Here is a 23,731-nt window from a genome sequence, read left to right as displayed (position 1 = left end):
ACAACATAAAAGAACCAGGTGTTCCTGTCTGTAGGTCTCACATGGGACATCACAATATAAAAGAACCAGGTGTTCCTGTCTGTAGGTCTGAGACGGGACATCACAACATAAAAGTACCAGGTGTTCCTGTCTGTAGGTCTCACATGGGACATCACAACATAAAAGAACAAGGTGTTCCTGTCTGTAGGTCTGGGATGGGACATCACAACATAAAAGTACCAGGTGTTCCTGTCTGTAGGTCTGGGATGGGACATTACAACATAAAAGTACTAGGTGTTCCTGTCTGTAGGTCTCAGACGGGACATCACAACATAAAAGTACCAGGTGTTCCTGTTCCTGTCTGTAGGTCTCACATGGGACATCACAACATAAAAGAACAAGGTGTTCCTGTCTGTAGGTCTGGGATGGGACATCACAACATAAAAGTACCAGGTGTTCCTGTCTGTATGTCTGAGACGGGACATCACAACATAAAAGTACCAGGTGTTCCTGTCTGTAGGTCTGAGATGGGACTTCACAACGTAAAAGAACAAGGTGTTCCTGTCTGTAGGTCTGGGATGGGACATCACAACATAAAAGAACTAGGTGTTCCTGTCTGTAGGTCTGAGATGGGTCATCACAACATAAAAGTACTAGGTGTTCCTGTCTGTAGGTCTGGGATGGGACATCACAACATAAAAGTACTAGGTGTTCCTGTCTGTAGGTCTCACATGGGACATCACAACATAAAAGAACTAGGTGTTCCTGTCTGTAGGTCTGAGATGGGACATCACAACATAAAAGTACTAGGTGTTCCTGTCTGTAGGTCTGAGACTGGACATCACAACATAACAAGTACGGAGTGCTACTGTCTGTAGGTCTGAGACGGGACATCACAACATAAAAGAACTAGGTGTTCCTGTCTGTAGGTCTGAGACGGGACATCACAACATAAAAGAACTAGGTGTTCCTGTCTGTAGGTCTCACATGGGACATCACAACATAAAAGTACCAGGTGTTCCTGTCTGTAGGTCTCACATGGGACATCACAACATAAAAGAACTAGGTTTTCCTGTCTGTAGGTCTGAGATGGGACATCACAACATAAAAGTACTAGGTGTTCCTGTCTGTAGGTCTGAGATGGGACATCACAACATAACAAGTACGGAGTGCTACTGTCTGTAGGTCTGAGACGGGACATCACAACATAAAAGGACTAGGTGTTCCTGTCTGTATGTCTGAGACTGGACATTACACCATAACAAGTGCGAGGTGTTCCTGTCTGTAGGTCTGAGAGTGGACATTACACCATAACAAGTACGGAGTGCTACTGTCTGTAGGTCTGAGACTGGACATCACAACATAACAAGTGCGAGGTGTTACTGCCTGTAGGACTGAGATGGGACATCATACCATAACAGGTACGACGTGCTCCTGTCTGTAGTTCTGAGACTGGACATCACACCATAACAAGTACGGAGTGCTACTGTCTGTAGTTCTGAGACTGGGCATCACACCATAACAAGTACGGGGTGCTACTGTCTATAGTTCTGAGACTGGGCATCACACCATAACAAGTACCAGGTGTTCCTGTCTGTAGGTCTGAGACTGGACATTGCACCATAACAATTGCGAGGTGTTACTGCCTGTAGGACTGAGATGGGACATCATACCATAACAGGTACGACGTGCTCCTGTCTGTAGGTCTGAGACTGGACATCACGCTATGACAAGTACGTGGTGTTCCTGTCTGTAGGTCCGAGACTGGACATCACACCATAACAAGTACGGAGTGGTACTGTCTGTAGTTCTGAGACTGGGCATCACACCATAATAAATACGGAGTGTTACTATCTGTAGGTCTGAGACTGGGCATCACAACATAAAAGTAAGAGGTGTTATTGTCTATAGGTCTGAGACTGGACATGACACTATGACAAGTGCGAGGTGTTCCTGTCTGTAGGTCCGAGACTGGATATCACACCATAACAAGTACGGAGTGCTACTGTCTGTAGTTCTGAGACTGGGCATCACACCATAATAAATACGGAGTGTTACTATCTGTAGGTCTGAGACTGGACATCACAACATAACAAGTGAGCGTGTTACTGTATGTAGGTCTGAGACTGGAAATCACACCATAACAAATACGAAGTGTTACTATCTGTAGGTCTGAGACTGGACATCACACCATAACAAGTACGAGGTGTTACTGTGCGGTAAACACACAGTGAGGTGTATTCGATGAAGAACCGAACTCACGATCTGTGAAATAAACTAGGGAAATTTAATAGCATACATATTGTAAAAACATGTGCTTCCTGATAAATGGACGGTTTGGAAGAATGAACCTAGGTTGGCATTGTGCCGTAATTTGCCGTGTCAAGAGAAATGTCGTCTGCTATATTTGTATTTGGCAAAGGAGCGGGCGGGAGGTGGGCAGTTCGGCGAGCGTCCTCGAGCACATCACATGTCGGCCACGACTCTCTCGGCACCCAAGGTACGTGCTTGGCTTGCACAGCTGTAAGGAACTGACCACGCTCCAAGTGCACTTAACACTGCCCCGTGTTCTCACAGTATCTTGTTATTTTACAGATCAGTACACAATATCTATCGTAAACATGGTCCATTGTGTATCTTACAGATCATTACGTAATGCCTATCGTGCACAATATCTGTCGTAAGCATGATCAAGAGTGTATCTTATAGGTCATTACGTAATACCTATCGTGCACAATATCTATCGTAATCATCATCAATTGTGTATCGTATAGGTCATTACAGAATACCTTTCGTGCACAGTATCTATCGTAAACTTGTTCAAGTGTGTATCCTATAGGTTATTACGCAATGAGTATTTTGCACAATATCTGTCGTAAACATTATCAAGTGTGTATGTTACTGGTCATTACAGGATACCTATCGTGCACAATATCTGTCGTAAACATGATCAAGTGTGTATTGTACCCTTTGTTCCACTATGAAGGATACCTACCTTCCTTACCTATCAGCAATTTTCATGAGGTCTGTCTCTTGGGCCGTTTCGGGATCTTCGTCACTTCCTGAAGTAAAGGTAGTGTTCAGTAATCCTAATCTATCTACTCAAATGAAAGGTCTATTCGTAAAATAATTGTATTTTATTTTGGAAAATGTACTGAAGGAACTATAATTTGTAATCCATGTATAATTCGGACTCTATCTTGTCCAAATAACACCAGAATCATGTTTACACAGAGGGGCTGAACACTGGTTTGAGCCTTTGACATAACTGCCTGATGGGCATCCTTACTAGAAACCATTGTCTCAATTATTAAACAAAGAAAGGAAAGTCTGGAAATCCTTAAATTCGGCTTCCATGTGAGACTACATGTACCAGTATAATGATTCTTGATGGTCCAGCCCTCGAAACACGAACTCTGGACTCTGAGTATAATTAAGGCAGTCCAATCGGTGTGTGCCACAGAGTGGTTATACGGCATGGACCCTTAATTGAATCGATGTGACGTGCGACTACCATGAACCGACCTCTAAACTTCTAAGTTACTTTAAAGTCATTGTGGATGATGACCGCAAGGAAAATGATGCTACAGTGGCATATGGCCCTAATCTAAGTCACTGAGGTTGATGACCTCATGACCATCCAAGTTTCTAAGCTGAACGTTAAACACAATTAAGTTATATCGGTTGATGGCCAAAGTTCCCACTTTACTAACCCCAGCACATTCACTGCTCAATCAATCAGTCAAATAATACAACAACAACAACAACGCACACAATAATTTGTGGCAGTAAAATCCATTACCTTCGGATATGTCCCCTTAATCGTTACGTTAACATTTACATATTCCCAGAAAAATAAACTAAGATTTCCAGAATGCATCTTCAAGTTATTCGCTTGGTTTACAGTTATTTCATAAATACGGTTTCCACTGAATTTAATAATTAAATAAATGCAAATGATTTAATGAAATCTTAATGAACAACAAATTCTATCTCCCTACTCAAAATTTGATGGAATTACATTTTCATTCGCTCATTTTTATCATCTGTTGTTATCGTGCAGCTGGAAAAAATTCACATCATTTATTTCCAGTATTATATCTTGTTTCAAGAGAACACATTTTAATCTAATCTAATACTGACCATTATTAATACTTGGATAACCCTAATAATTAAGTACAAAACCATAAGTAACTCGCCGTACAATGTAAGCCGATTATGATGTCATATCGTGTCATAACATTCCATAAAGCTTTGTGCACCCCTCACACACAAACGATCATCACCACTCAATATTTTGGGCAACCCTGAAATTGGCTAACCTCGCTCATTATACTCTAACTTCGTGGTTTCAAATATACATTACGATCTCAGTTAAACAAATTCACAGTATCTAATAACCTACACATTATTCCCGGTTGATATTTTCAACTAGTTCTCGCAAATAATGATCTCCGTTGCCAAGAAATGCTATCTCACTTCAATACGTAACACACTACACGACTTCCGTTATTCGAGCGGCGAACTCCAATCAGCTGGCGGCATTGAAGACAAACGACCCTTATCCTGTCTGTCAGTTTTAACATGAAACACATGTCTTTCGCCACGCTTGACGGCCTCTAAGAATGAACCCTTTTCACTTCGCAAAATACAACAAAAATACGATATTCTGACCAAACAAATATGCACATAGATTTTACTTTTAAATGTCCTACAATAATTGTACATGTCGCAAATTAATACCTGCGCGGATCCTCTCACTCTACTTTTTATCCCAAACATTATACAAATCTTCCTCTGGCTCCCACAAAGTTCCGGGTTCACTACAGGCTTCCAATCACCTGATTCACAAATCCTATCTCAACTCATACGACAAATCTAACCTCTTGTCTCAAACTCGACGACTCTCACTGTCAAATAAAACTGGGATAAAATACTTAGAATCCACGACGCATAATACGCACAAATACTTTAATAATGAACAACTTCGCATAAAATGATCTCGTATTTTAAAACTTGGATTTTCACAAAAATGACTGACAAATTTTACTGTTATTTATTGTCACATAATCACAGTTTAAACGGACATAGAATATCGTTACACTTCGTGACAAAATTCACCGATCAGCATTACTCAACACTACATACAGCGCTTCCACCCGATTGAAAATGGGTAACCACGGATCCTTTTGCACCAATTCCATCAAAATTCCAACAACATTTTACGTCGGACAGAACATCTTAATTTGACATCTTAAAATATAGGCAATAAATTCACGGAAATGACGATCTTCTTTGGATATGATATCATTTCGAAACCCTCACTAATAACTGTTTACAACATTACACGGCACTTGCAATACTTTAAAAATGTATCCAAGCAGAAAAGAAAACTTCGTCACATTTCTAACATTCACAAAAACATATGGGTGACCAACTGCATCATAAATACCCATCACAAGTATATGTAAGTTTGACATCATAAAACAAGATATAGTAGGCTGTAAGATGGTTTGTCACCTACCTTAGTTTACATCAGCGTCCATCTTTGGATTCACCCCTGACCCTCTGTAATTTATTTAGCCATTTTTACATTTCTGGCTGTACATAGAATTCTCTTCATGTTTCCTGGAAATAAAGCATAAAAAAGAAATTCCCTTTCACTCGGCGTCTTCGTTGATCGCACTCGACTGATTGTATTTATTACCCGCACACGAATTACTTTCTTTACAACACAAAACAACTTTATAAATACTTCTTCGGTATCTTGACAGTCTTTTGTTTTATAAAATTACTTCTGCTCAAACAAAACTATCTCCACATAGAGTCAAGACCCAGCCACATCGGCAGAATCTAGGTTTGTAGTACTTAGTCTTCTTTTGACGAACGATTTACTTGCACAGTTCAACCCTCTCTTTCACGCTTCGATGATGCAAATGCAGGGGGTTTCAGCATGGCGTCCCTTCTTATTTATAGACACTATCCCCTCTCTCCAGGCATTTTCCCTTTGCCGCCAAGAAAACTTGCGTAACTTTTCCGACTTAAGTGAACTGTATCTAAAACAGTTTCTGATGTTACCATATACTTGTTAACTCATTAGCAGTAGTGTTTATGAACATTAAAATGTATTCTCATTAAGTTAAAAAGTTAAATGACCTCATTTGATAGGCACTATTTTCTCTCGACTTAGCGTGGGTGAACTAGATACGCGCGTCCTTCTGAAATAATCCACAGAAATAGCTTAGCACTCTCAAATCCGTCTTACAAAAGGCCAAGTGTCTTGTAGATAAATACAGGACCCTCATACTGCGTTCACCACTAATTATTTCATTTAAATGTACTTATTCAACCTAAATTGTCTTCTGTATCCTTCCACATTCGACACGTGCGGATGACGTCACATCTCAGAGCGTGGGACAGAAGGTAGCCACCCCCCTTGCCACATGACGCCTCTGAGAAAAAATCGACCTTCTTATTACAATTGACAATTTATAACTTAAAATCCTTAGGGCACAAAGGTCATGGGTTCAGTATCTTATTGGTCATTAAAGAATGCATATCGAGCAAAATATCTATCGTAAACATCATCAAGTGTGTATCTTATTATTCACTGCACAATACCTATTGTGCACAATAACTATCGGAAACATGATCAAGTGTGTATCTTACAGGTCATTACGTAATACCTATCGTGCACAATATCTATCGGAAGCGTGATCAAGTGTGTATCTTATAGGTCATTACACAATACCTATCGTGCAAAATATCTATCGGGAACATGGTCAAGTGTGTATCTTATGGGTCATTACACAATACATACCGTGCACAGTATCTATCGTAAATATTATCAAGTGTTTATCCTACAGATCATTACACAATATCTATCGTAAACATGATCAAGCGTGTATCTTACAGATCATTACACGATACCTATCGTGCACAATGTCTATCGTGGACAATATATATCGTGTGTCTCTTATAGGTCATTACACAATATATATCGTAAACATGGTCCAGTGTGTATCTTACAGATCATTACACAGTATATATCGTAAACATGGTCCAGTGTGTATCTTACAGATCATTACACAATATATATCGTAAACATGGTCCAGTGTGTATCTTACAGATCATTACACGATGTATATCGCAAACATGGTCCAGTGTGTATCTTACAGATCATTACACAATATATATCGTAAACATGGTCCAGTGTGTATCTTACAGATCATTACACAATATATATCGTAAACATGGTCCAGTGTGTATCTTACAGATCATTACACAATATACACTGACTGACAGAGCAAATGCAACACCAAGAAGGAGTGGTTCGAAAGGGATGAAAGTTGGGGAAAAACCGAGACGGCACGGACGAATAATTGATGTTTATTTCAAACCGATATGCAGGTTACACAATGCGCACGGCATCGACTCAGTAGGATGTAGGACCACCGCGAGCGGCGATGCACGCAGAAACACGTCGAGGTACAGAGTCAATAAGAGTGCGGATGGTGTCCTGAGGGATGGTTCTCCATTCTGTGTCAACCATTTGCCACAGTTGGTCGTCCGTACGAGGCTGGGGCAGAATTTGCAAACGGCGTCCAATGAGATCCCACACGTGTTCGATTGGTGAGAGATCCGGAGAGTACTCTGGCCACGGAAGCATCTGTACACCTCGTAGAGCCTGTTGGGAGATGCGAGCAGTGTGTGGGCGGGCATTATCCTGCTGAAACAGAGCATTGGGCAGCCCCTGAAGGTACGGGAGTGCCACCGGGCGCAGCACATGCTGCACGTAGCGGTGGGCATTTAACGTGCCTTGAATACGCACTAGAGGTGACGTGGAATCATACGCAATAGCGCCCCAAACCATGATGCCGCGTTGTCTAGCGGTAGGGCGCTCCACAGTTACTGCCGGATTTGACCTTTCTCCACGCCGACGCCACACTCGTCTGCGGTGACTATCACTGACAGAACAGAAGCGTGACTCATCGGAGAACACGACGTTCCTCCATTCCCTCATCCAAGTCGCTCTAGCCCGGCACCATGCCAGGCGTGCACGTCTATGCTGTGGAGTCAATGGTAGTCTTCTGAGCGGCCGCCGGGAGTGCAGGCCTCCTTCAACCAATCGACGGGAAATTGTTCTGGTCGATATTGGAACAGCCAGGGTGTCTTGCACATGCTGAAGAATGGCGGTTGACGTGGCGTGCGGGGCTGCCACCGCTTGGCGGCGGATGCGCCGATCCTCGCGTGCTGACGTCACTCGGGCTGCGCCTGGACCCCTCGCACGTGCCACATGTCCCTGCGCCAACCATCTTCGCCACAGGCGCTGCACCGTGGACACATCCCTATGGGTATCGGCTGCGATTTGACGAAGCGACCAACCTGCCCTTCTCAGCCCGATCACCATACCCCTCGTAAAGTCGTCTGTCTGCTGGAAATGCCTCCGTTGACGGCGGCCTGGCATTCTTAGCTATACACGTGTCCTGTGGCACACGACAACACGTTCTACAATGACTGTCGGCTGAGAAATCACGGTACGAAGTGGGCCATTCGCCAACGCCGTGTCACATTTATCGTTCGCTACGTGCGCAGCACAGCGGCGTATTTCACATCATGAGCATACCTCAGTGACGTCAGTCTACCCTGCAATTGGCATAAAGTTCTGACCACTCCTTCTTGGTGTTGCATTTGCTCTGTCAGTCAGTGTATATCGTAAACATGGTCCAGTGTGTATCTTACAGATCATTACATAATATATATCGTAAACATGGTCTAGTGTGTATCTTACAGATCATTACACAATATAATCATAAGCATGGTCCAGTGTGTATCTTACAGATCATTACACAATATATATCGTAAACATGGTCCAGTGTGTATCTTACAGATCATTACACAATGTATATCGTAAACATGGTCCAGTGTGTATCTTACAGATCATTACACAATACCTATCGTAAACATGATCAAGTGTGTATCTTACAGATCATTACGCAATACCTATCGTGGGCAATATCTATCGTAAACATGATTAAGTGTGTATCTTATAGGTTATTACACAATATATATCGTAAACATGGTCCACTGTGTATCTTATAGGTCATTACACAATGTATATCGTAAACATGGTCCAGTGTGTATCTTACAGATCATTACATAATATATATCGTAAACATGGTCCTGTGTGTATCTTACAGATCATTACGCAATACCTATCGTGGGCAATATCTATCGTAAACATGATCAAGTGTGTATCTTATAGGTTAATACACAATATATATCGTAAACATGATCAAGTGTGTATCTTATAGGTCATTACACAATATATATCGTAAACATGGTCCAGTGTGAATCTTACAGATCATTACACAATATACAGGGTGCTGAAGAACAACGTGAAGCGAGTATATGAGCTCGTGACTTGGTCGGGCTTGAGAGCCATGCCAGTCAGTGATGAGGTATGTGAAGCCTTCACCCTGTCTAAAGTAATAATCAAAAGGTAACATAGTGTAAGTATCTTCAACGAGAAAGATACTCTTTCAGATGTCGCCATAAAGAACGTTGTGTTAGATGTCCTTTACTTCTACTTCTACGGTGCTGGAATTTAGTCCCGCAGGAGACTAGCACTACCAATTTCTAACCTGATCATGCTTGAGATCCAACACTAGAAATCTGTAACTCTCCGGGAAGCTACTTATGGTTGTGAAACCCTGCTCCAAAAGAACGTAAAGGAACTCCTGCGGGACTGATTTCCGGCACCCTAGAAGTAAAAGTACGGGGCGTTTCATTACACAGTGGACATCGAACACAACACGACATGTTGAAAGAGTATTGTTTTAAATAAAAAAATTGAAGAACAAGATGCTTTCTTGCGAGACCGGAAAATATTTATTTCATTATGAACAATAGGTCTGAATTTCAAAAGATAACATTTATTCTTACATGATTCGCGTTTTAGCCCATTTCACTTTATTCTTACACGTCGAAAGGTGGCGAAAGGCTGATAATGTCTATGTATGAGTGCAGTCTACACAACACTATGGTGGTGCAGCAGACGTTACCACGAACTTGCTCTAGGGAGCCCGTGTTACTGGCTCCGCTTCGGACGGCTGTCGTTCACGCGACAAGAGAGCAGAGGGCAAGCGGGTTGCACTTGCCGCTCGGAAATGTTACCATAATGAACAACAGCAATGAAATACATACCGGTACATAAATAAATCATCTCTGAGGAATTATCAAACATTATAATATAAATCATTAGAGAAAGAGGGGAAAATACGTTAAGCAAGGAGCAGAACAATCCAGGAAAATATGAGATTGAAGAATGTAGTGTAAATCCGTCAACAGAGCAAGTTCATGACAAATATAAAGTGGAATTTAGAGAGGGATACCAAGAGGTAACTAGAAGGCAACAAGGAGTCAGAAAGGACAGTATTGTCGTTGTGGGCACCATGGACCCTTCAAGTACAGAATTATAAGCAGGAGAAAGACGAGCCTGGCTTTACGTGGGAAAGTTACATCGGGATACCACAACTGATAAACTTAAAAGGCATATGCGGAAACAAGGTATAACAGGTGAAGTACAGTGTGATGAGCTGCAAAGTAAAGGCTACTTTAAAGCTTGTAAAATTGGAATATGGTTCGATGAACTAGAACGAACAAGCTCACCCGCATTCTGGCCTAAAGGTGTGCTCGTAAGACAGTATCGGTTTCGGAGTAGGAGAACTGAGGGAATCAAACTGGACTAGCAGTAATTATGTTGCAAATAGTGGAAGCCAATGCACAGGATGCACCACACAGATACAAATTAGGACATTACTTTGGAATATAGAAGGCCTGACAAATGCAAGCAATGTGCTCCCTGATAACTTCTTCATGACTTACGATATTGCTATTTTAACTGAGGCATTGCTAACATATGAATGGTCCACAAAAGGCATGTATACAATCCATAATTTCGCCTCCCAGGAGCATGTAGGCAGACCAAAAGGTGGAATCACGTGCTTATTAAAATGCGATTTCTCACCTTTTCAAGTAATACACTCTTCAGAGCACATCTTGTTTATAAGAACTAAAAGATGTTCCATAGCATGCCTATACTACCAACCACACTCTCCAGAGAATGACATAATAGAAGGATTACGTACTATCTTAAACAGGTTGGACCCAGATGAACCATTGTTACTTGCTGGTGATATGAATGTTAGAATTGACAGGCCAGATTTTAAAACTACGTGTGTGATGGAATATTTGGAAGAAGAAGGCTTAAAATTAATCAACCAGCGAAATCAATTCACATACGTAGCATATAACGGGAGGAGTACACTAGATCTTGTATTTACGAACATGCAAAACATGCATCCAACGCAGCAACAGGTCATCCCTATTGCTATTGCCAGTAGTAACAAACTTTAATCTTTTATGGCAAGATGGAAAAAAGAATATGCCAGCACTCTACCCCACAAGGACACTTGACTCTGCCAAAATACAAGAAGCAAATTTTGAAATAGTACAGGAACTGATCAGGGACGGTATGTTGGACGAAGCTGTTCTAGAATTAGACCGCCAGATGCAGGAGGCTATACAGTATACAGATCCATACAAACGGAAAGCAAAGCCCTGGTTCGACTCAGACTGATGTGTTGCTAGGAAAGAAACGCTGAATAAATTACACATTACTTTGAATTATCCGTCTCCAGAAATCCTTGAAATATACGCACTTTCTCGTAGGTTGTATAAGCAGCTAATAAAACAAAAGAAGAAAGAGTACCAAGAAATGCTAGATATAAATAAGATAAAAGCTGCTGAACGACATCCTTATAAAATACCGAACCCAAGGAAACCAAAATTCTTTAGGGACATACCAAGAGAAACCTGGGAAAAACATATGTGTCAAGTGCTTCAGGTTAAAGATACTCGACCGCTACAGACACAATCAGAAGATGAAACTGAGTTTTTGCCTATAACAGTAATGAATATCGAGGACGCTATACACAGCATGGGAATGGAAAAGCTTGTGGACCTGATCAGATTTACTACGAACATTTAAAAACGGTGACTCCAATTTTGAAGGAAACGTGGACTTATTTAATGAACGAATGTCTTAGGAGAGGTAGAATACCAGATAGTTGGAGAAGATCCTACATCAAAATGGTATACAAGGGCAATGGGGACATGGGAGATCCAGACTCGTACAGAGGTATCGCACTCGAATGCACTTTTTTTTTTAAACCAAAATTCTCACTGTTAGGCTAACAACACTTATGGATCAATATATACCGGAGCAACAGTTTGGTTTCAGAAGAGGTAGATCTACCCTACAAGTGGTGGAGTGTTTAAAACAAGATATCGAGGAAGCACTAAGAGTACCAGGTGGAAAGCTCCACGCAATCTTTGTTGACTTCTCTAAAGCTTTCGATATGCTCAATAGGAACATACTCCTGACAAAGTTAGAACAATTAATTCGTAAGAGTCACTACTTGACGGTCATAATCAAAGACATTCTCTCCAACAATACAGTATCTATACAGGATAACATATCAATATCAGATGCAATAGCACAGACCAATGGTGTACTACAAAGAGATCCTCTAAGTCGTCCTCTGTTCTCAATAATCACTTCGGATGTGACACGATGCATCAAAGATGGTGTAAAGTTGTATATATATGCAGATGATATGGTTCTCGCTGCAGAACGGCTGGAGGACCTGCAATAGTCCTTTGATCTTCTGGCAGCATGGGCACATGAAATTGATCTCAGCATAAATGACCAAAAGACTGTCTACATGATTTTCAGAAAAGGGGGAAGGCCAGCAGTGACTGACAGAGTCCATTACAATGGCAAAGAACTAACAAGGGTTAGTCACTTCAAATATATGGGAGTCATATTCCAAACCAGAGGTGATGTTTTCACAAAACACATAGAGAATAGGACAATCTTGGCATTTAAAGCAGTGAACGAAATCAAAGATTTACGTAAGATGTCAGTTAAAGCAGCGATACAGCTCTTCAATATTAAAGTTGTGCCGATAATCACCTATGGTCTACAACTCGTCTGGGAATACCTAAATATTAATAATCTACGACGAATAGAGAAGGTCAAAGCCGCATACTTAAAGAGAGCTCTGGGGCTTTCGAAGTATACACTATCTCGACTTGTGTATGGTATGACGAGGGAATCTTTCCTGATCGAAGAGCTACGCTTCAAGATGTCACTACCATCCACGACAAATTACGATCGACTACTTACGGAACTAAAGCAGAAAAGAGAAGACATTTGGTTACATTTCTATGCAACAGATGCTATGGCAACGCGGGGATGGATGGAAGCGAACTACGAATTAAGACATATTGTAATTAGATTGGCTGTTCATGGCTTTCACTTTAAGCTTTGCAAAACCAAAACATTTCATGAACCTGAATTCGGATGCATGTGTAAATTGTGCGATCGTGAATGTGATAGATACCACGTCTTAACATGTCCTAATAGAGGGAAATCGTTGATTAAATTCTGTTCAGAAGAATGAGACCTATGTGGCTTGGAAATGTTAACATTAATGTAGTTACTTACATGGCCATTTGGCTGCAATAAAACTATTATTATAATATAAACTATCCGATGTACCCGTGCTTCGCTACGGGATTCTCAGAAAGACTGGCTTAGTCGTTTTCCTAACTGAATTTAACATAGGTCATTACAAAAACGTCAGTAGGAATGTAGCGATTGAAAGCAATGTTATCATATAAAATACTCGATCAAATGAAAAACCGCACACTTTCTCACTTTCTACGAACTACGGTGCCGATCTAACAGTGCAAAGTTCCAGAACTGAAATAAGCAGGTCGCAGACTGCCGTGAACATTCCTCTGTCATTCCGTTAAATATGTACACTACTCATTCCAATCAGTACCTCAGAGTAGGGATTGAATAGCTCGAATGCTATGATGAACCAGTGTGTTACGTACCAGTAATATCAGAAAATGTATGAACCAGAGGAATGGCGGGCTAAAGAAGAAAGTTATCTAACTCCCCAGCTACTTCCTGCCAATATACAGGCAGGCTGTTACACTCGGTACGACCAGGCGAGTTGGCCGTGTGGTTACAGGCGCGCAGCTGTGAGCTTGCAACCGGGAGATAGTGGATTCGAACCCCACTGCCGGCATCCCTGAAGATGGTATTCCGTGGTTTCCCATTTTTACGCCAGTCACACCAGACTGTACCTTAATTAAAGCCTAGGCCGCTTCCTTCACACCCCTATTCCTTTCCTATCCCATCGTCGCCATAAGACCTGTGTCGGTGGGACGTAAAACAAATTTTAAAAAACTCGGTACGCTGCAGTAATCCTATCTATCGGGGATGAGTGGAAACAGAAGACAAAAAGCACATCACAACAAACAATGGTCAATGTAATGTTATTGTTGATAAAGTTTATGAGCTTTCTATATTGCAGGCCTTCACATTAGTTTTCTTTCGACTCTGTGATATTAGGGCGTCTTACAAAATTATTTATATCGTAGACTGTAGTTCCTTATTCTCAGACTTTACATACCTATTTTCACTAAATTCTGTTTACCCATTTTCTCGTGACCCGGCGCTGATATGGACTTAGTAACAAAAATTCAAATTCATGAATATCTCTGTGGTTATATGCGATACGGTAACAATGTATAAGACATAAGTGATCGGAAATTTAATAACTTCTTACATAACTACTAAATTACGACTTAGGTAAAGTTATGTTAGTTATGTAGTATATATCGATACGACCACTAATAACATAAATAATTTAGAATACATTTCAGGCCTTCCCCTAAACTACCATTTCACTCACCGTGAATAAAATAATATATAGCCTAGATTGTAGTGGTTCATCACCCGACTTTACATTCCGATTTTCATTAAATTCTCTTCAGCCGTTTTCTCGTGATGCGTGTACATACAGACAGACAGAAATTACGGAAAAGTAAAAATACATTTCCTTGTTACTGTGCACATGACCGATACAGAAATACCATTCTTTTGAAAATTCTGAGCAATGTACTGGCAAAACTCTTATTTTATATATATAGATTAGGTTTTAGGCATTCCCCTAAACTACCATTTCACTCAGGGGGAATAAAATTATTTACATTCTAGATTGTAGCGACTTACTCACCGACTTTGCATACCAATTTTTATTAAGATAGGACCACTAATAACATAAATATTTGAAAATTAAATTTTAGGCCTTCCCCTAAACTACCATTTCTATCAGCGTGAATAAAATTATTTGTGGCTTAGATTGTAGTGACTTATTTCCCGACTTTGCATACCGATTTTCATTAAATTTTCTTTAGCCATTTTCTAGCGATGTGTGTACATACTGGAACCGTTCCCACCGTCCCCCATGACTCATGGGACCATGTGACAACAAACCAACCCTTTCGGGTCACGAACACATGGGACCATGCTCCACGGAAGTCGATAGTAAAGGGATCTTTTTGGTCTGTGCCGATTTCTCCTCATTGGGATTGTATACTTAATCCACTCACATGAGAAGTTATCAGCCATACGACTCAGCTAGATCACAGCTACTCTCCCGTTCCTGAGGTCTGAACACGGACTCCTCAGGGCCGAAGAACGTTCGCGGCATAGAGGCTATCAAACATAAGCTATCTTAAAGGCCTACAATGAACGGAAGAGGATTCTGGATGCATGTTTTTCGGTATAGATAGGCATGAAATCGTTGAGAACAATTTACTATTCACTCGGTGAAATATACAAAATTTACATACACTCTTGATCCTTTTTACACAGTTGATATCAGCAATCACTTATTTTAGCAGCGGAAAAATCCGGGCTGCCATTGACATCAGATGTTACCTCCACATTCCACAGACCAAAATCTATGTGGACGGCAACGTTAACTGGTACTCTCTTTAATCCAATTAAATTTCCCTTTTGACACAGACGTAAATATCCATATCCCTCTCTACCAAGACAGAGAATTACCGAGAGGTTATTAATATGATCTCACCTTTTCACATACTATCACTTTGAATTGCCTGTGTCCTATATTGCTTACATAACTATTACATTAGTTTGGATGTATGCTACACAAATTGTTTTGTGTATTATCGCGATTGTTTTGTGCGTTCCATCCCCCGGTTACCATAAACCACTTGAGTACGACATACACAATAAAATGACCCTATCATATTCACAAAAACAAAACAAGCCATGTTCCCCCCAATGCGAGTATTCCATGGGACTGAATCCCGTATTACACATTAGACTCTATTTACACAAAAGAAAAATGTCCGCTTTTGAATGGTCGGCTAACTTGAGAAATCACGAAAGTAAATATTAAAAAAAAAACATAATTAATCCAAACATTCTGACCATATCAGAAATCCGTCATTAAAACACGGAGAAAGAAAAAGAAATGGACTCAAGTCTTCCATATAAAATTAAACACAGACTTGAACAACGAACTATCACTTGCGATCACTACCAGTGGACTTTCACGAAGTCTAGATTCAAATCGACATCGATTATAAGTAAACAAAACACTTCCTGGAAAAGAAATATATCAAACACATGTATCAATAAAGACAATAGCTGTAAATAAACCGTTGTAACCCGCTGTCTTAGCGAGCTGTTGATCCCTGCTGTGCCCACACGAGGTTCGAACCTGAGACTCTGGTCGTCTCCATCCAGGGTACTGTAATCAAGCCCTAATTAATCTAATCATGTATCGAACAGTAGTTACTCTCTACATTGTTTTCCGGATCAAGGCTAATGGACAGTGTGTATTATTTACATAAAATTTGTGTCTTCTTTCACACAGTAGAACGCAACATTCTACCAGACACGTTTTCTTAACAAGGCGAGTTCTTTCTTTTCTCTGGTCATAAATTCTGACCCAAGTCCGCTCTCCTCTCGCACCACAGCGAGACTAATTCACCACATTCACAGGCGGCCTTCAAGGAGTCCATAACATCATTCAATTTAGCTAATGCAGGGTCACCTGCTCAAATTAGCTCATTACGATCCTTATGACCAATAATTATTTATTTATTTCTATTACTCAGCCAGATTATATCAAAAACTCCCTCGTTATACTAGCAATTGGGATTTACCCATACATTTCCAATCGTATCCTCATTCACACTTCCAATCGCCTTTCCTCGAACGACAACGTCTCCTAATTCCACCCGTGTGTGTATAGATTGTGTACCTGGCATAACATTAACTTGCCATTTTAATAGATCGGCATGAATTCATCGATCAAAACATGAAAGAAAATAATAATAATAATAATAATAATAATAATAATAATAATAATAATAATAATAATAATAATAATAATAATAATAATAATAATAATAATAATCCTCTAACCGGTTGCTTAAATTGTATTGGCATCCAAACACTGATCAAGTTACATTAAGAAAATAATAATAATAATAATAATAATGAAATTCAAATTAATTTAAATTATTAAATCCTTCCAAACCACTAACAGACCTTCTACATCTAACCTCAATAGTGTAGTGGAGGACAGGGGTTCAAACCTCGGCACTTCATTTCTTGACCATCTTCAGTTGCAGCCAAAACTTATATTATCATGCAACAAACTCTACCTTTACGAACATAGTGCTGATTCTAGCCCAAGCCTTTTCTCTCATACGGGCACTCGTTGATGACTCTGTCACCTCGCTAGTCCCTGTCTAACTTAGGCAATAGCTCAGATGAGGTCTACATTATTAATCTACATAGCACTCGACTCCTTTTCCCCTCAATACCTTCTCAGCACTAAATAAACAAAATATGATAACATGCAAATATATCCACTAAAAGGGGTCCCATATTCTATACACTAACACAGGATCACTCCCTTCCCATATCTAATTAATTAATTGAAACAAAAATGAATAAAAGGATTCCCGACCATTCTTGGGCGGATTAAACCTATTTATATACGTTATTTTAACCCTATACCTCATGACTATTATTTACAAAGGAAAATACTAGCATTGGAGAAGAAAACATAACTTTGTACTCAACGGTTGCTGTCATCGGCCTGGTCCGGAGGATCCGGAGGCCTACCCATGTTGGATTACTCCATGGCGTCGGATCCTGGAGTCCTGGAGTTCAGAAGTTCCATATCTTGTCTCGCGTAATCCATTTTTGGTAGCACACGGATCACTGAAATTAGATTATAATTTACACAATTTATCAATTTCTTGCACACGTGTTACCGTTCACTCCTATTACTTCTTTTTCTACCCACTGCCAGTTACATGGAGATGAATATATCGGCTACTTTCAGCTGGTCTATTACACTGTTAAGCCGGGCGCTCCCAGCATCCGCATGATGCAGAATTTTCTATCCCTATCTTTTGTATGTTTTGATAGTTCAGGAACACTTCTCACTGCCTGTTACTCAGTTAATAATCTGACCTGCGCTTTGTTCAGAAACAGCGCGGATTTATACAGATCTATGTTCTCCCACAGAAATTCTGCGTACTATCCAGTAATTGTTGCTATACAAAACCCTACTTCATATTTCACGAAGTCTTAGTCTACTTCGCAACCGAGATCTAAAGTACATCTCATTACCGTAGTCTTCTGTTGCCTATCACAAATTATAAACGAAAAAAGAGTGAAAGATTTCACCCCCCCGCTTTGTTCACATAGTATACAAAGGAGCGGTAATCCGATAGCGAACCGACCGTCGTTTCCCGTCGAAAGCTCCTCAACGAATGCTGAAGCTCCCTGGAAGTGCAAAAACTTATACTAGCCCCGGCAGTAGGGGCGGTTTAGTGACTTCATCCCCACTCTTATTTCGACTGCTCCTGGATAAACCAGCCTGTCGAAATTAGCAATACGCTAGACTGTGTGACTTGGTTATGCACAAGTACGCTATGCCATGCGGAATTGGATATGTTCGGCGGATCTGCCGTAATTAATTTATCATCTTGGAGGGGAAGTAGGGAATCCCCGAAGGCATCTGGTTTTCCACTAGGCGTCCGTACGCTATGAGTGTTATATAAGTTGTTTACCAACGCCTTTCGCTTGGAGAGTATTTTCTACCAGAACTCCTGACTTCATAATTCCACCGAAATTCAGCACACTACTCTAACGGGTGCAGTATTGTTAATTAAGCCTTATTTATGCCGAAAATGCATTAAATCTTGCCCGATCGCTTTGGCATCGCTGTACACTGGCATATGTTTTCCAATATGGAGTCGCTAAATAGTGTTCTTCTCCTGCTTCTTCTATGACGTGTGCCTAGTTCGGGGATTCTTTAAGCCACCCAGTGGGCGGGTGAAGGCGCCTCTCTGGCGGGCTTCGTATTGCAGAACTTGATGAGACTCCCAACATCTACACAAAGAGAGCTTGCTGCCTGCTTCCTTACCAAGCATATCACCTTGAAATAACTATTAATTGTGCCGATACGGTCACAATACATACATACAGACAGAAATTACAGAAAAGAAAAAAGTCCATTTTCTTGTTACAGTGGACATGACTGATACAGAAATACCATTTTTTCAAATTCTGAGCAATGTACAGACAAAAACTCTTATTTTATATATATAGATAGAGTTGAGTACGGTAATATGAAATATACGTAAATCCTCAAATGTCTTATTTTTAAGTTATTCTAGCAACGCTATGCTTTCCCGGCCTTCATATTTATCATTCTTGTTGGAATGATGTAAGGGACAACGGCGCTGCAGATGAAATTTTTAATGTAATTCTATATTTTATTACATATTAAACGTTTTTGTGTGTTATTTTCTTGAAGTATAAACTACTCTTCTTCTCAAGAAGGTTTGGAACTTGTTGGCCTCGATGACCTAGGCTGTGCGGAACTCTCTTCCATAATAAATACCAAATTTACCGCCTAGGCTTGAACGACCTATGGTGTGAGGATAAAGGCGGGAACACACTACTGTCACCTGACCTGAGTCGCAATGTAACCTTCCAGAAAGATGTGCTATACCGTAGCGCCACTGATTACGTCATGCACTTCCCTACTTGGTCACTAAACTGCTCTCGTTCCTCAAGTGCGGGGAGCAAACTGGCTCCCAAGGCATTTCACTCTCGATTGACGATGCCTGGTGTATACAAAACTTCGGTGAAGTAGTTCAGTCAATTCAAGTCCCGTTTGACGGACAGGAGACCCGAAATGTGTTACGCTGGAGTAAAATACTGTTTATCAATGATTCATGATTGATTTGCATTTAGGACTGTCGCCAGGGTAGCACATTCGCTATCAGTACTTTACTTATTCTGTCTTAAATCCCTTCAGTTAACTTGCAAATTAATTTAACATTTCTCTTCATAAATTGTTCCTTATCTAATCCCTCTTCTTATATACGAATTTGTCCTCTCCAATTCCAACCTTTTCTTTTGTGACATTAAAAGCTCCACTCAAACTTACATGTATACTAATGCCTTTCCAAGTCACAGCGTGTCGAGCAGCTTGTCTCCTTACTCCGAAGTTTTCCCAGGCCAAAGTCTGCAAGATCTTTTTGTTGGAAATCAGCCAAAACAAATCTTTTAGAAAGTCCTCAAAGTTGTTGGCCACTGTCATAGTGGAGAAGGTGCGCAGTGGTACCCTCCATCAACTGAGAGTACATTTGCTCTTGGTGAAACTCACCCAGTTCACTCCAACTACAGTAGAACATCTCGGCGCGGCCTTGGCATTACAGCCTAGATTGAGAGTTCGAACCCACTATCTCCTGATCCAAACCGAGCAGCCATTTAAATCCCCTGGTGCTATTGGTCGTACCACGTGGTCAGGATCGTCAGATGGCTCCTCAATTGCAATCACGTAGTCTCAGTGGACCTCGAACCAAACCGCAGATACAGATAGTGAGAGTCGGGCACACTGCCGTCTTCCTAGCCTTAAACGATTTCAAAGAAATTGGACATTCATTGTCCCTTAGTAAGTTATTGCAATCCCTAACTCCCCTTCCTATAAACGAATATTTGCCCCAATTTGTCCTCTTGAATTCCAACTTCATATTGTGATCTTTCCTACATTTAAAGACACCACTCAAACTAATTCGCCTGCTAATGTCATTCCACGCCATCTCTCCACTGACAGCTCGGAACATACCACTTAGTCGAGCAGCTCGTCTCCTTTCTGCCAAGTCTTTCCAGTACAAACTTTGCAACATTTTTGTAACGCTACTCTTTTATCGGAAATCACCCAGAACAAATCGAGCTCCTTTTCTTTGGATTTTGTCCAATTCTTGAATCAAGTAATCCTGGTGAGGGTCCCATATACTGAAACCATACTCTAGTTGGGGTCTTACCAGAGACTTATATCCCTCTCCTTTACATCCTTACTACAACCTTAAATACCTTCAAAACCATGTGCAGAGATCTGTACCCTTTATTTACAATCCCATGTATGCGATTACCCCAATGAAGATCTTTCCAGGGGCCGATGACCTTCGATGTTAGGCCCCTTAAAACAACAAGCATCATCTCGAAGATCTTTCCTCGTATTGCCACCTAGGTACTTACAGAGTTACAGTGATCCCCATAAGGAACTTTCACCCTATCAACGCAGTAATTAACCCCGGGAGGAATTTTCCTATTTGTGAAACACACAACCTTACTTTTAACCCCGTTTATCATCATACCATTGCCTACTGTCCATCTCACAACATTACCGAGGTTTGCTGTTGCTTTCAATCCTGTAACTTTATTCTATTAGGTTCGTTACGACCCCTGAGGATCACGACTGACTTGTTCGGTACGTCTTCTTCCTTCCAAATACTTCTCCTCCTCTTTCTCTCTGCTTCCGTGATCTGAAACTGGATCCTGGTGTCTGTCCATCTGTGACTTTCCACGACCTATCCTGTACTGTCGTACTGTCATCAGTGGATATTTTTCCTTTATGCGAATAGTCTCCTAATCTTCTCTGATTTCCTTCATCCACTTATTTCCAGTTAAGCAGGTTGCATTCCATATCTTCTTCGTCAGCCTACTGTCATCGATCCTCATGAGATGTCCAACAAATCCTAACCTTCTCTTTCATATCACACTCGAGATTGGTTATATACTCTCATATAGTTCCTGTCTTGATCTGTGTACCCAGATTTCACCTTGCTTTTTAGTGCCCCATATATGTCTCAAGATTCTTCTTTCCTCCTTCTCCAATTGTATGCAGGCTCTCTTGCCCAATGTCAGTGTTACAGTTGCATATAATGCAGCATTCCGGTGGTTATCATGTAGTGTCGCACTTTGGCGTTTCTCGAGAGGTTGTTGTTTCCATATGTAGTCATGGCTGCATATTGTAGTTTCAGCAGCAGGTGAGCTCTGTCTGTTGTACTTTACCCGTGATGTTCTCACCTAGGTGCCGGAAGCTGTCGACTCTCTCTACCACTTGGCCTTTTACATTCCAATCGGTCTTCATATTCAGTACCTTCGTCTTGTTGTAGGCTATTTTTAGACCAACTTTTGCTGCAGTCTCGGCTAGATTTGCTAGTGCCAACATCGCGTCTTCTTCCTTCTCATATAACAACAACATGTCATTTGCGAAGGCAAGGCAATCCACTGTGACATTGTTTTTGATCTTGTATCCAATCTGTGTACCTTCAGTTCCCATACTTCTATTCAACTGTCTCCACTGCTTCACCACTTCATCCAAAACTAGATTAAATAATATTGGCGACAGACCATCCCCTTGTCGGACCCCTGTCTTAATTTTGAAGCTGTCTGACAACATACTTATACCAATGCACGTATCGTAGAATCCAGTTCTCTGTCGCGTAGGATGTTCAGTAGTGTGTTCCTGTCTATTGAGTCGTAGGCTTTTGCGAAGTCTACAAATGTCACTATTGTGTCCTTTCCTGTGTCTGCGTTCTATGGTTCTCTTGAGTCCAAAGATCTGTTCTACGCAGTTTCTCCCTTTCCGGAAACCACCCTGGTATTCTCCTATGGTCGATTCAAGCTGTGCTTCCACTCTGTCCAGCAATGATCTCGAGAGTATCTTGTACCCAATGTTTAGCAGTGAGATACCTCTGTAGTTAGCCAGTATTCTTTTGTCTCTTTTCTTATGTATTGGTATTTTTATGGCTTCTTTCCAGTCACTAGGTACCTTTTTATTTATCCAGATGTCCATTATTATTTTGTGCATGATTTCTTCCATTGCAGGACCACCCCATTTTATCTCCTCGGCGCATATACCACCATTACCTGCCGCTTTGTTGTTCTTGAGATCCTTGATTGCCTTCACAACTTCTGTTCTGGTGGGTGCTCGTCCTTGGTTGATGTCTCTGCTGTACTGTAGAGTCATACTCCCTGTGGGTGCTTCTGTGTTCAGTAGATCTTTGAAATATCTTGCCATTTCCTCGCATACGCCTTTTTCACCTATTTTCAACTTGCCATCTTGTTCTTTCACAAAAGGTTCTTTCGCCTCATAATCCTTTATCCTGCTCTTCATCTCCATAAAGAAGGATCGTGATTTGTTTTTCTTAAACGCATGATCCGCTTCTTCCAGCCTTTCATTCCACCTTTTCCTTCTGGCATTCCTGATCGCCTTGACAGCCATCCTTCTCGCTGTCTCGAATGTTAACAGGTCCTCTTCCTTCTTGGTAGTCTGTCACCTTACCCACATCTTCCTCCTGTACTCTACCGCCTCTTCACATTATTCTGTCCACCACTCATGCTTCCTTCTCTTGTTATTAGTGGCCAATCGTTTGGATTCTTCTCCAACCTTGTCCTTTAATATTTCCCATT

At 40.9% G+C, this 23,731-nt stretch overlaps 1 protein-coding gene across 4 annotated transcripts in view; it reads left to right on the top strand.

Annotated features, from left to right (window-relative positions):
- Positions 1 to 23,731, top strand: part of UGP (UDP-glucose pyrophosphorylase) — a 339,813-nt gene that overhangs the window by 133,395 nt on the left and 182,687 nt on the right. The window contains exon 1 of one of the 4 annotated variants that reach the window (XM_067143689.2): positions 2,411 to 2,479. The exons of the other annotated variants lie outside the window; for them this stretch is intronic. Within the exon in view, the coding sequence (XP_066999790.1) occupies positions 2,450 to 2,479 (30 nt within the window). The 5' untranslated portion in view covers positions 2,411 to 2,449. Of the gene's footprint in view, positions 1 to 2,410; positions 2,480 to 23,731 lie in introns of those variants that run through there. 4 annotated transcript variants of the gene reach the window in all.

The sequence above is a fragment of the Anabrus simplex genome, chromosome 3, assembly GCF_040414725.1.
Source record: "Anabrus simplex isolate iqAnaSimp1 chromosome 3, ASM4041472v1, whole genome shotgun sequence".
Taxonomy (NCBI): domain Eukaryota; kingdom Metazoa; phylum Arthropoda; class Insecta; order Orthoptera; family Tettigoniidae; genus Anabrus; species Anabrus simplex.
Note: the sequence above shows the minus strand (reverse complement) of the source record. Positions and strands in the feature narration are given on the sequence as shown.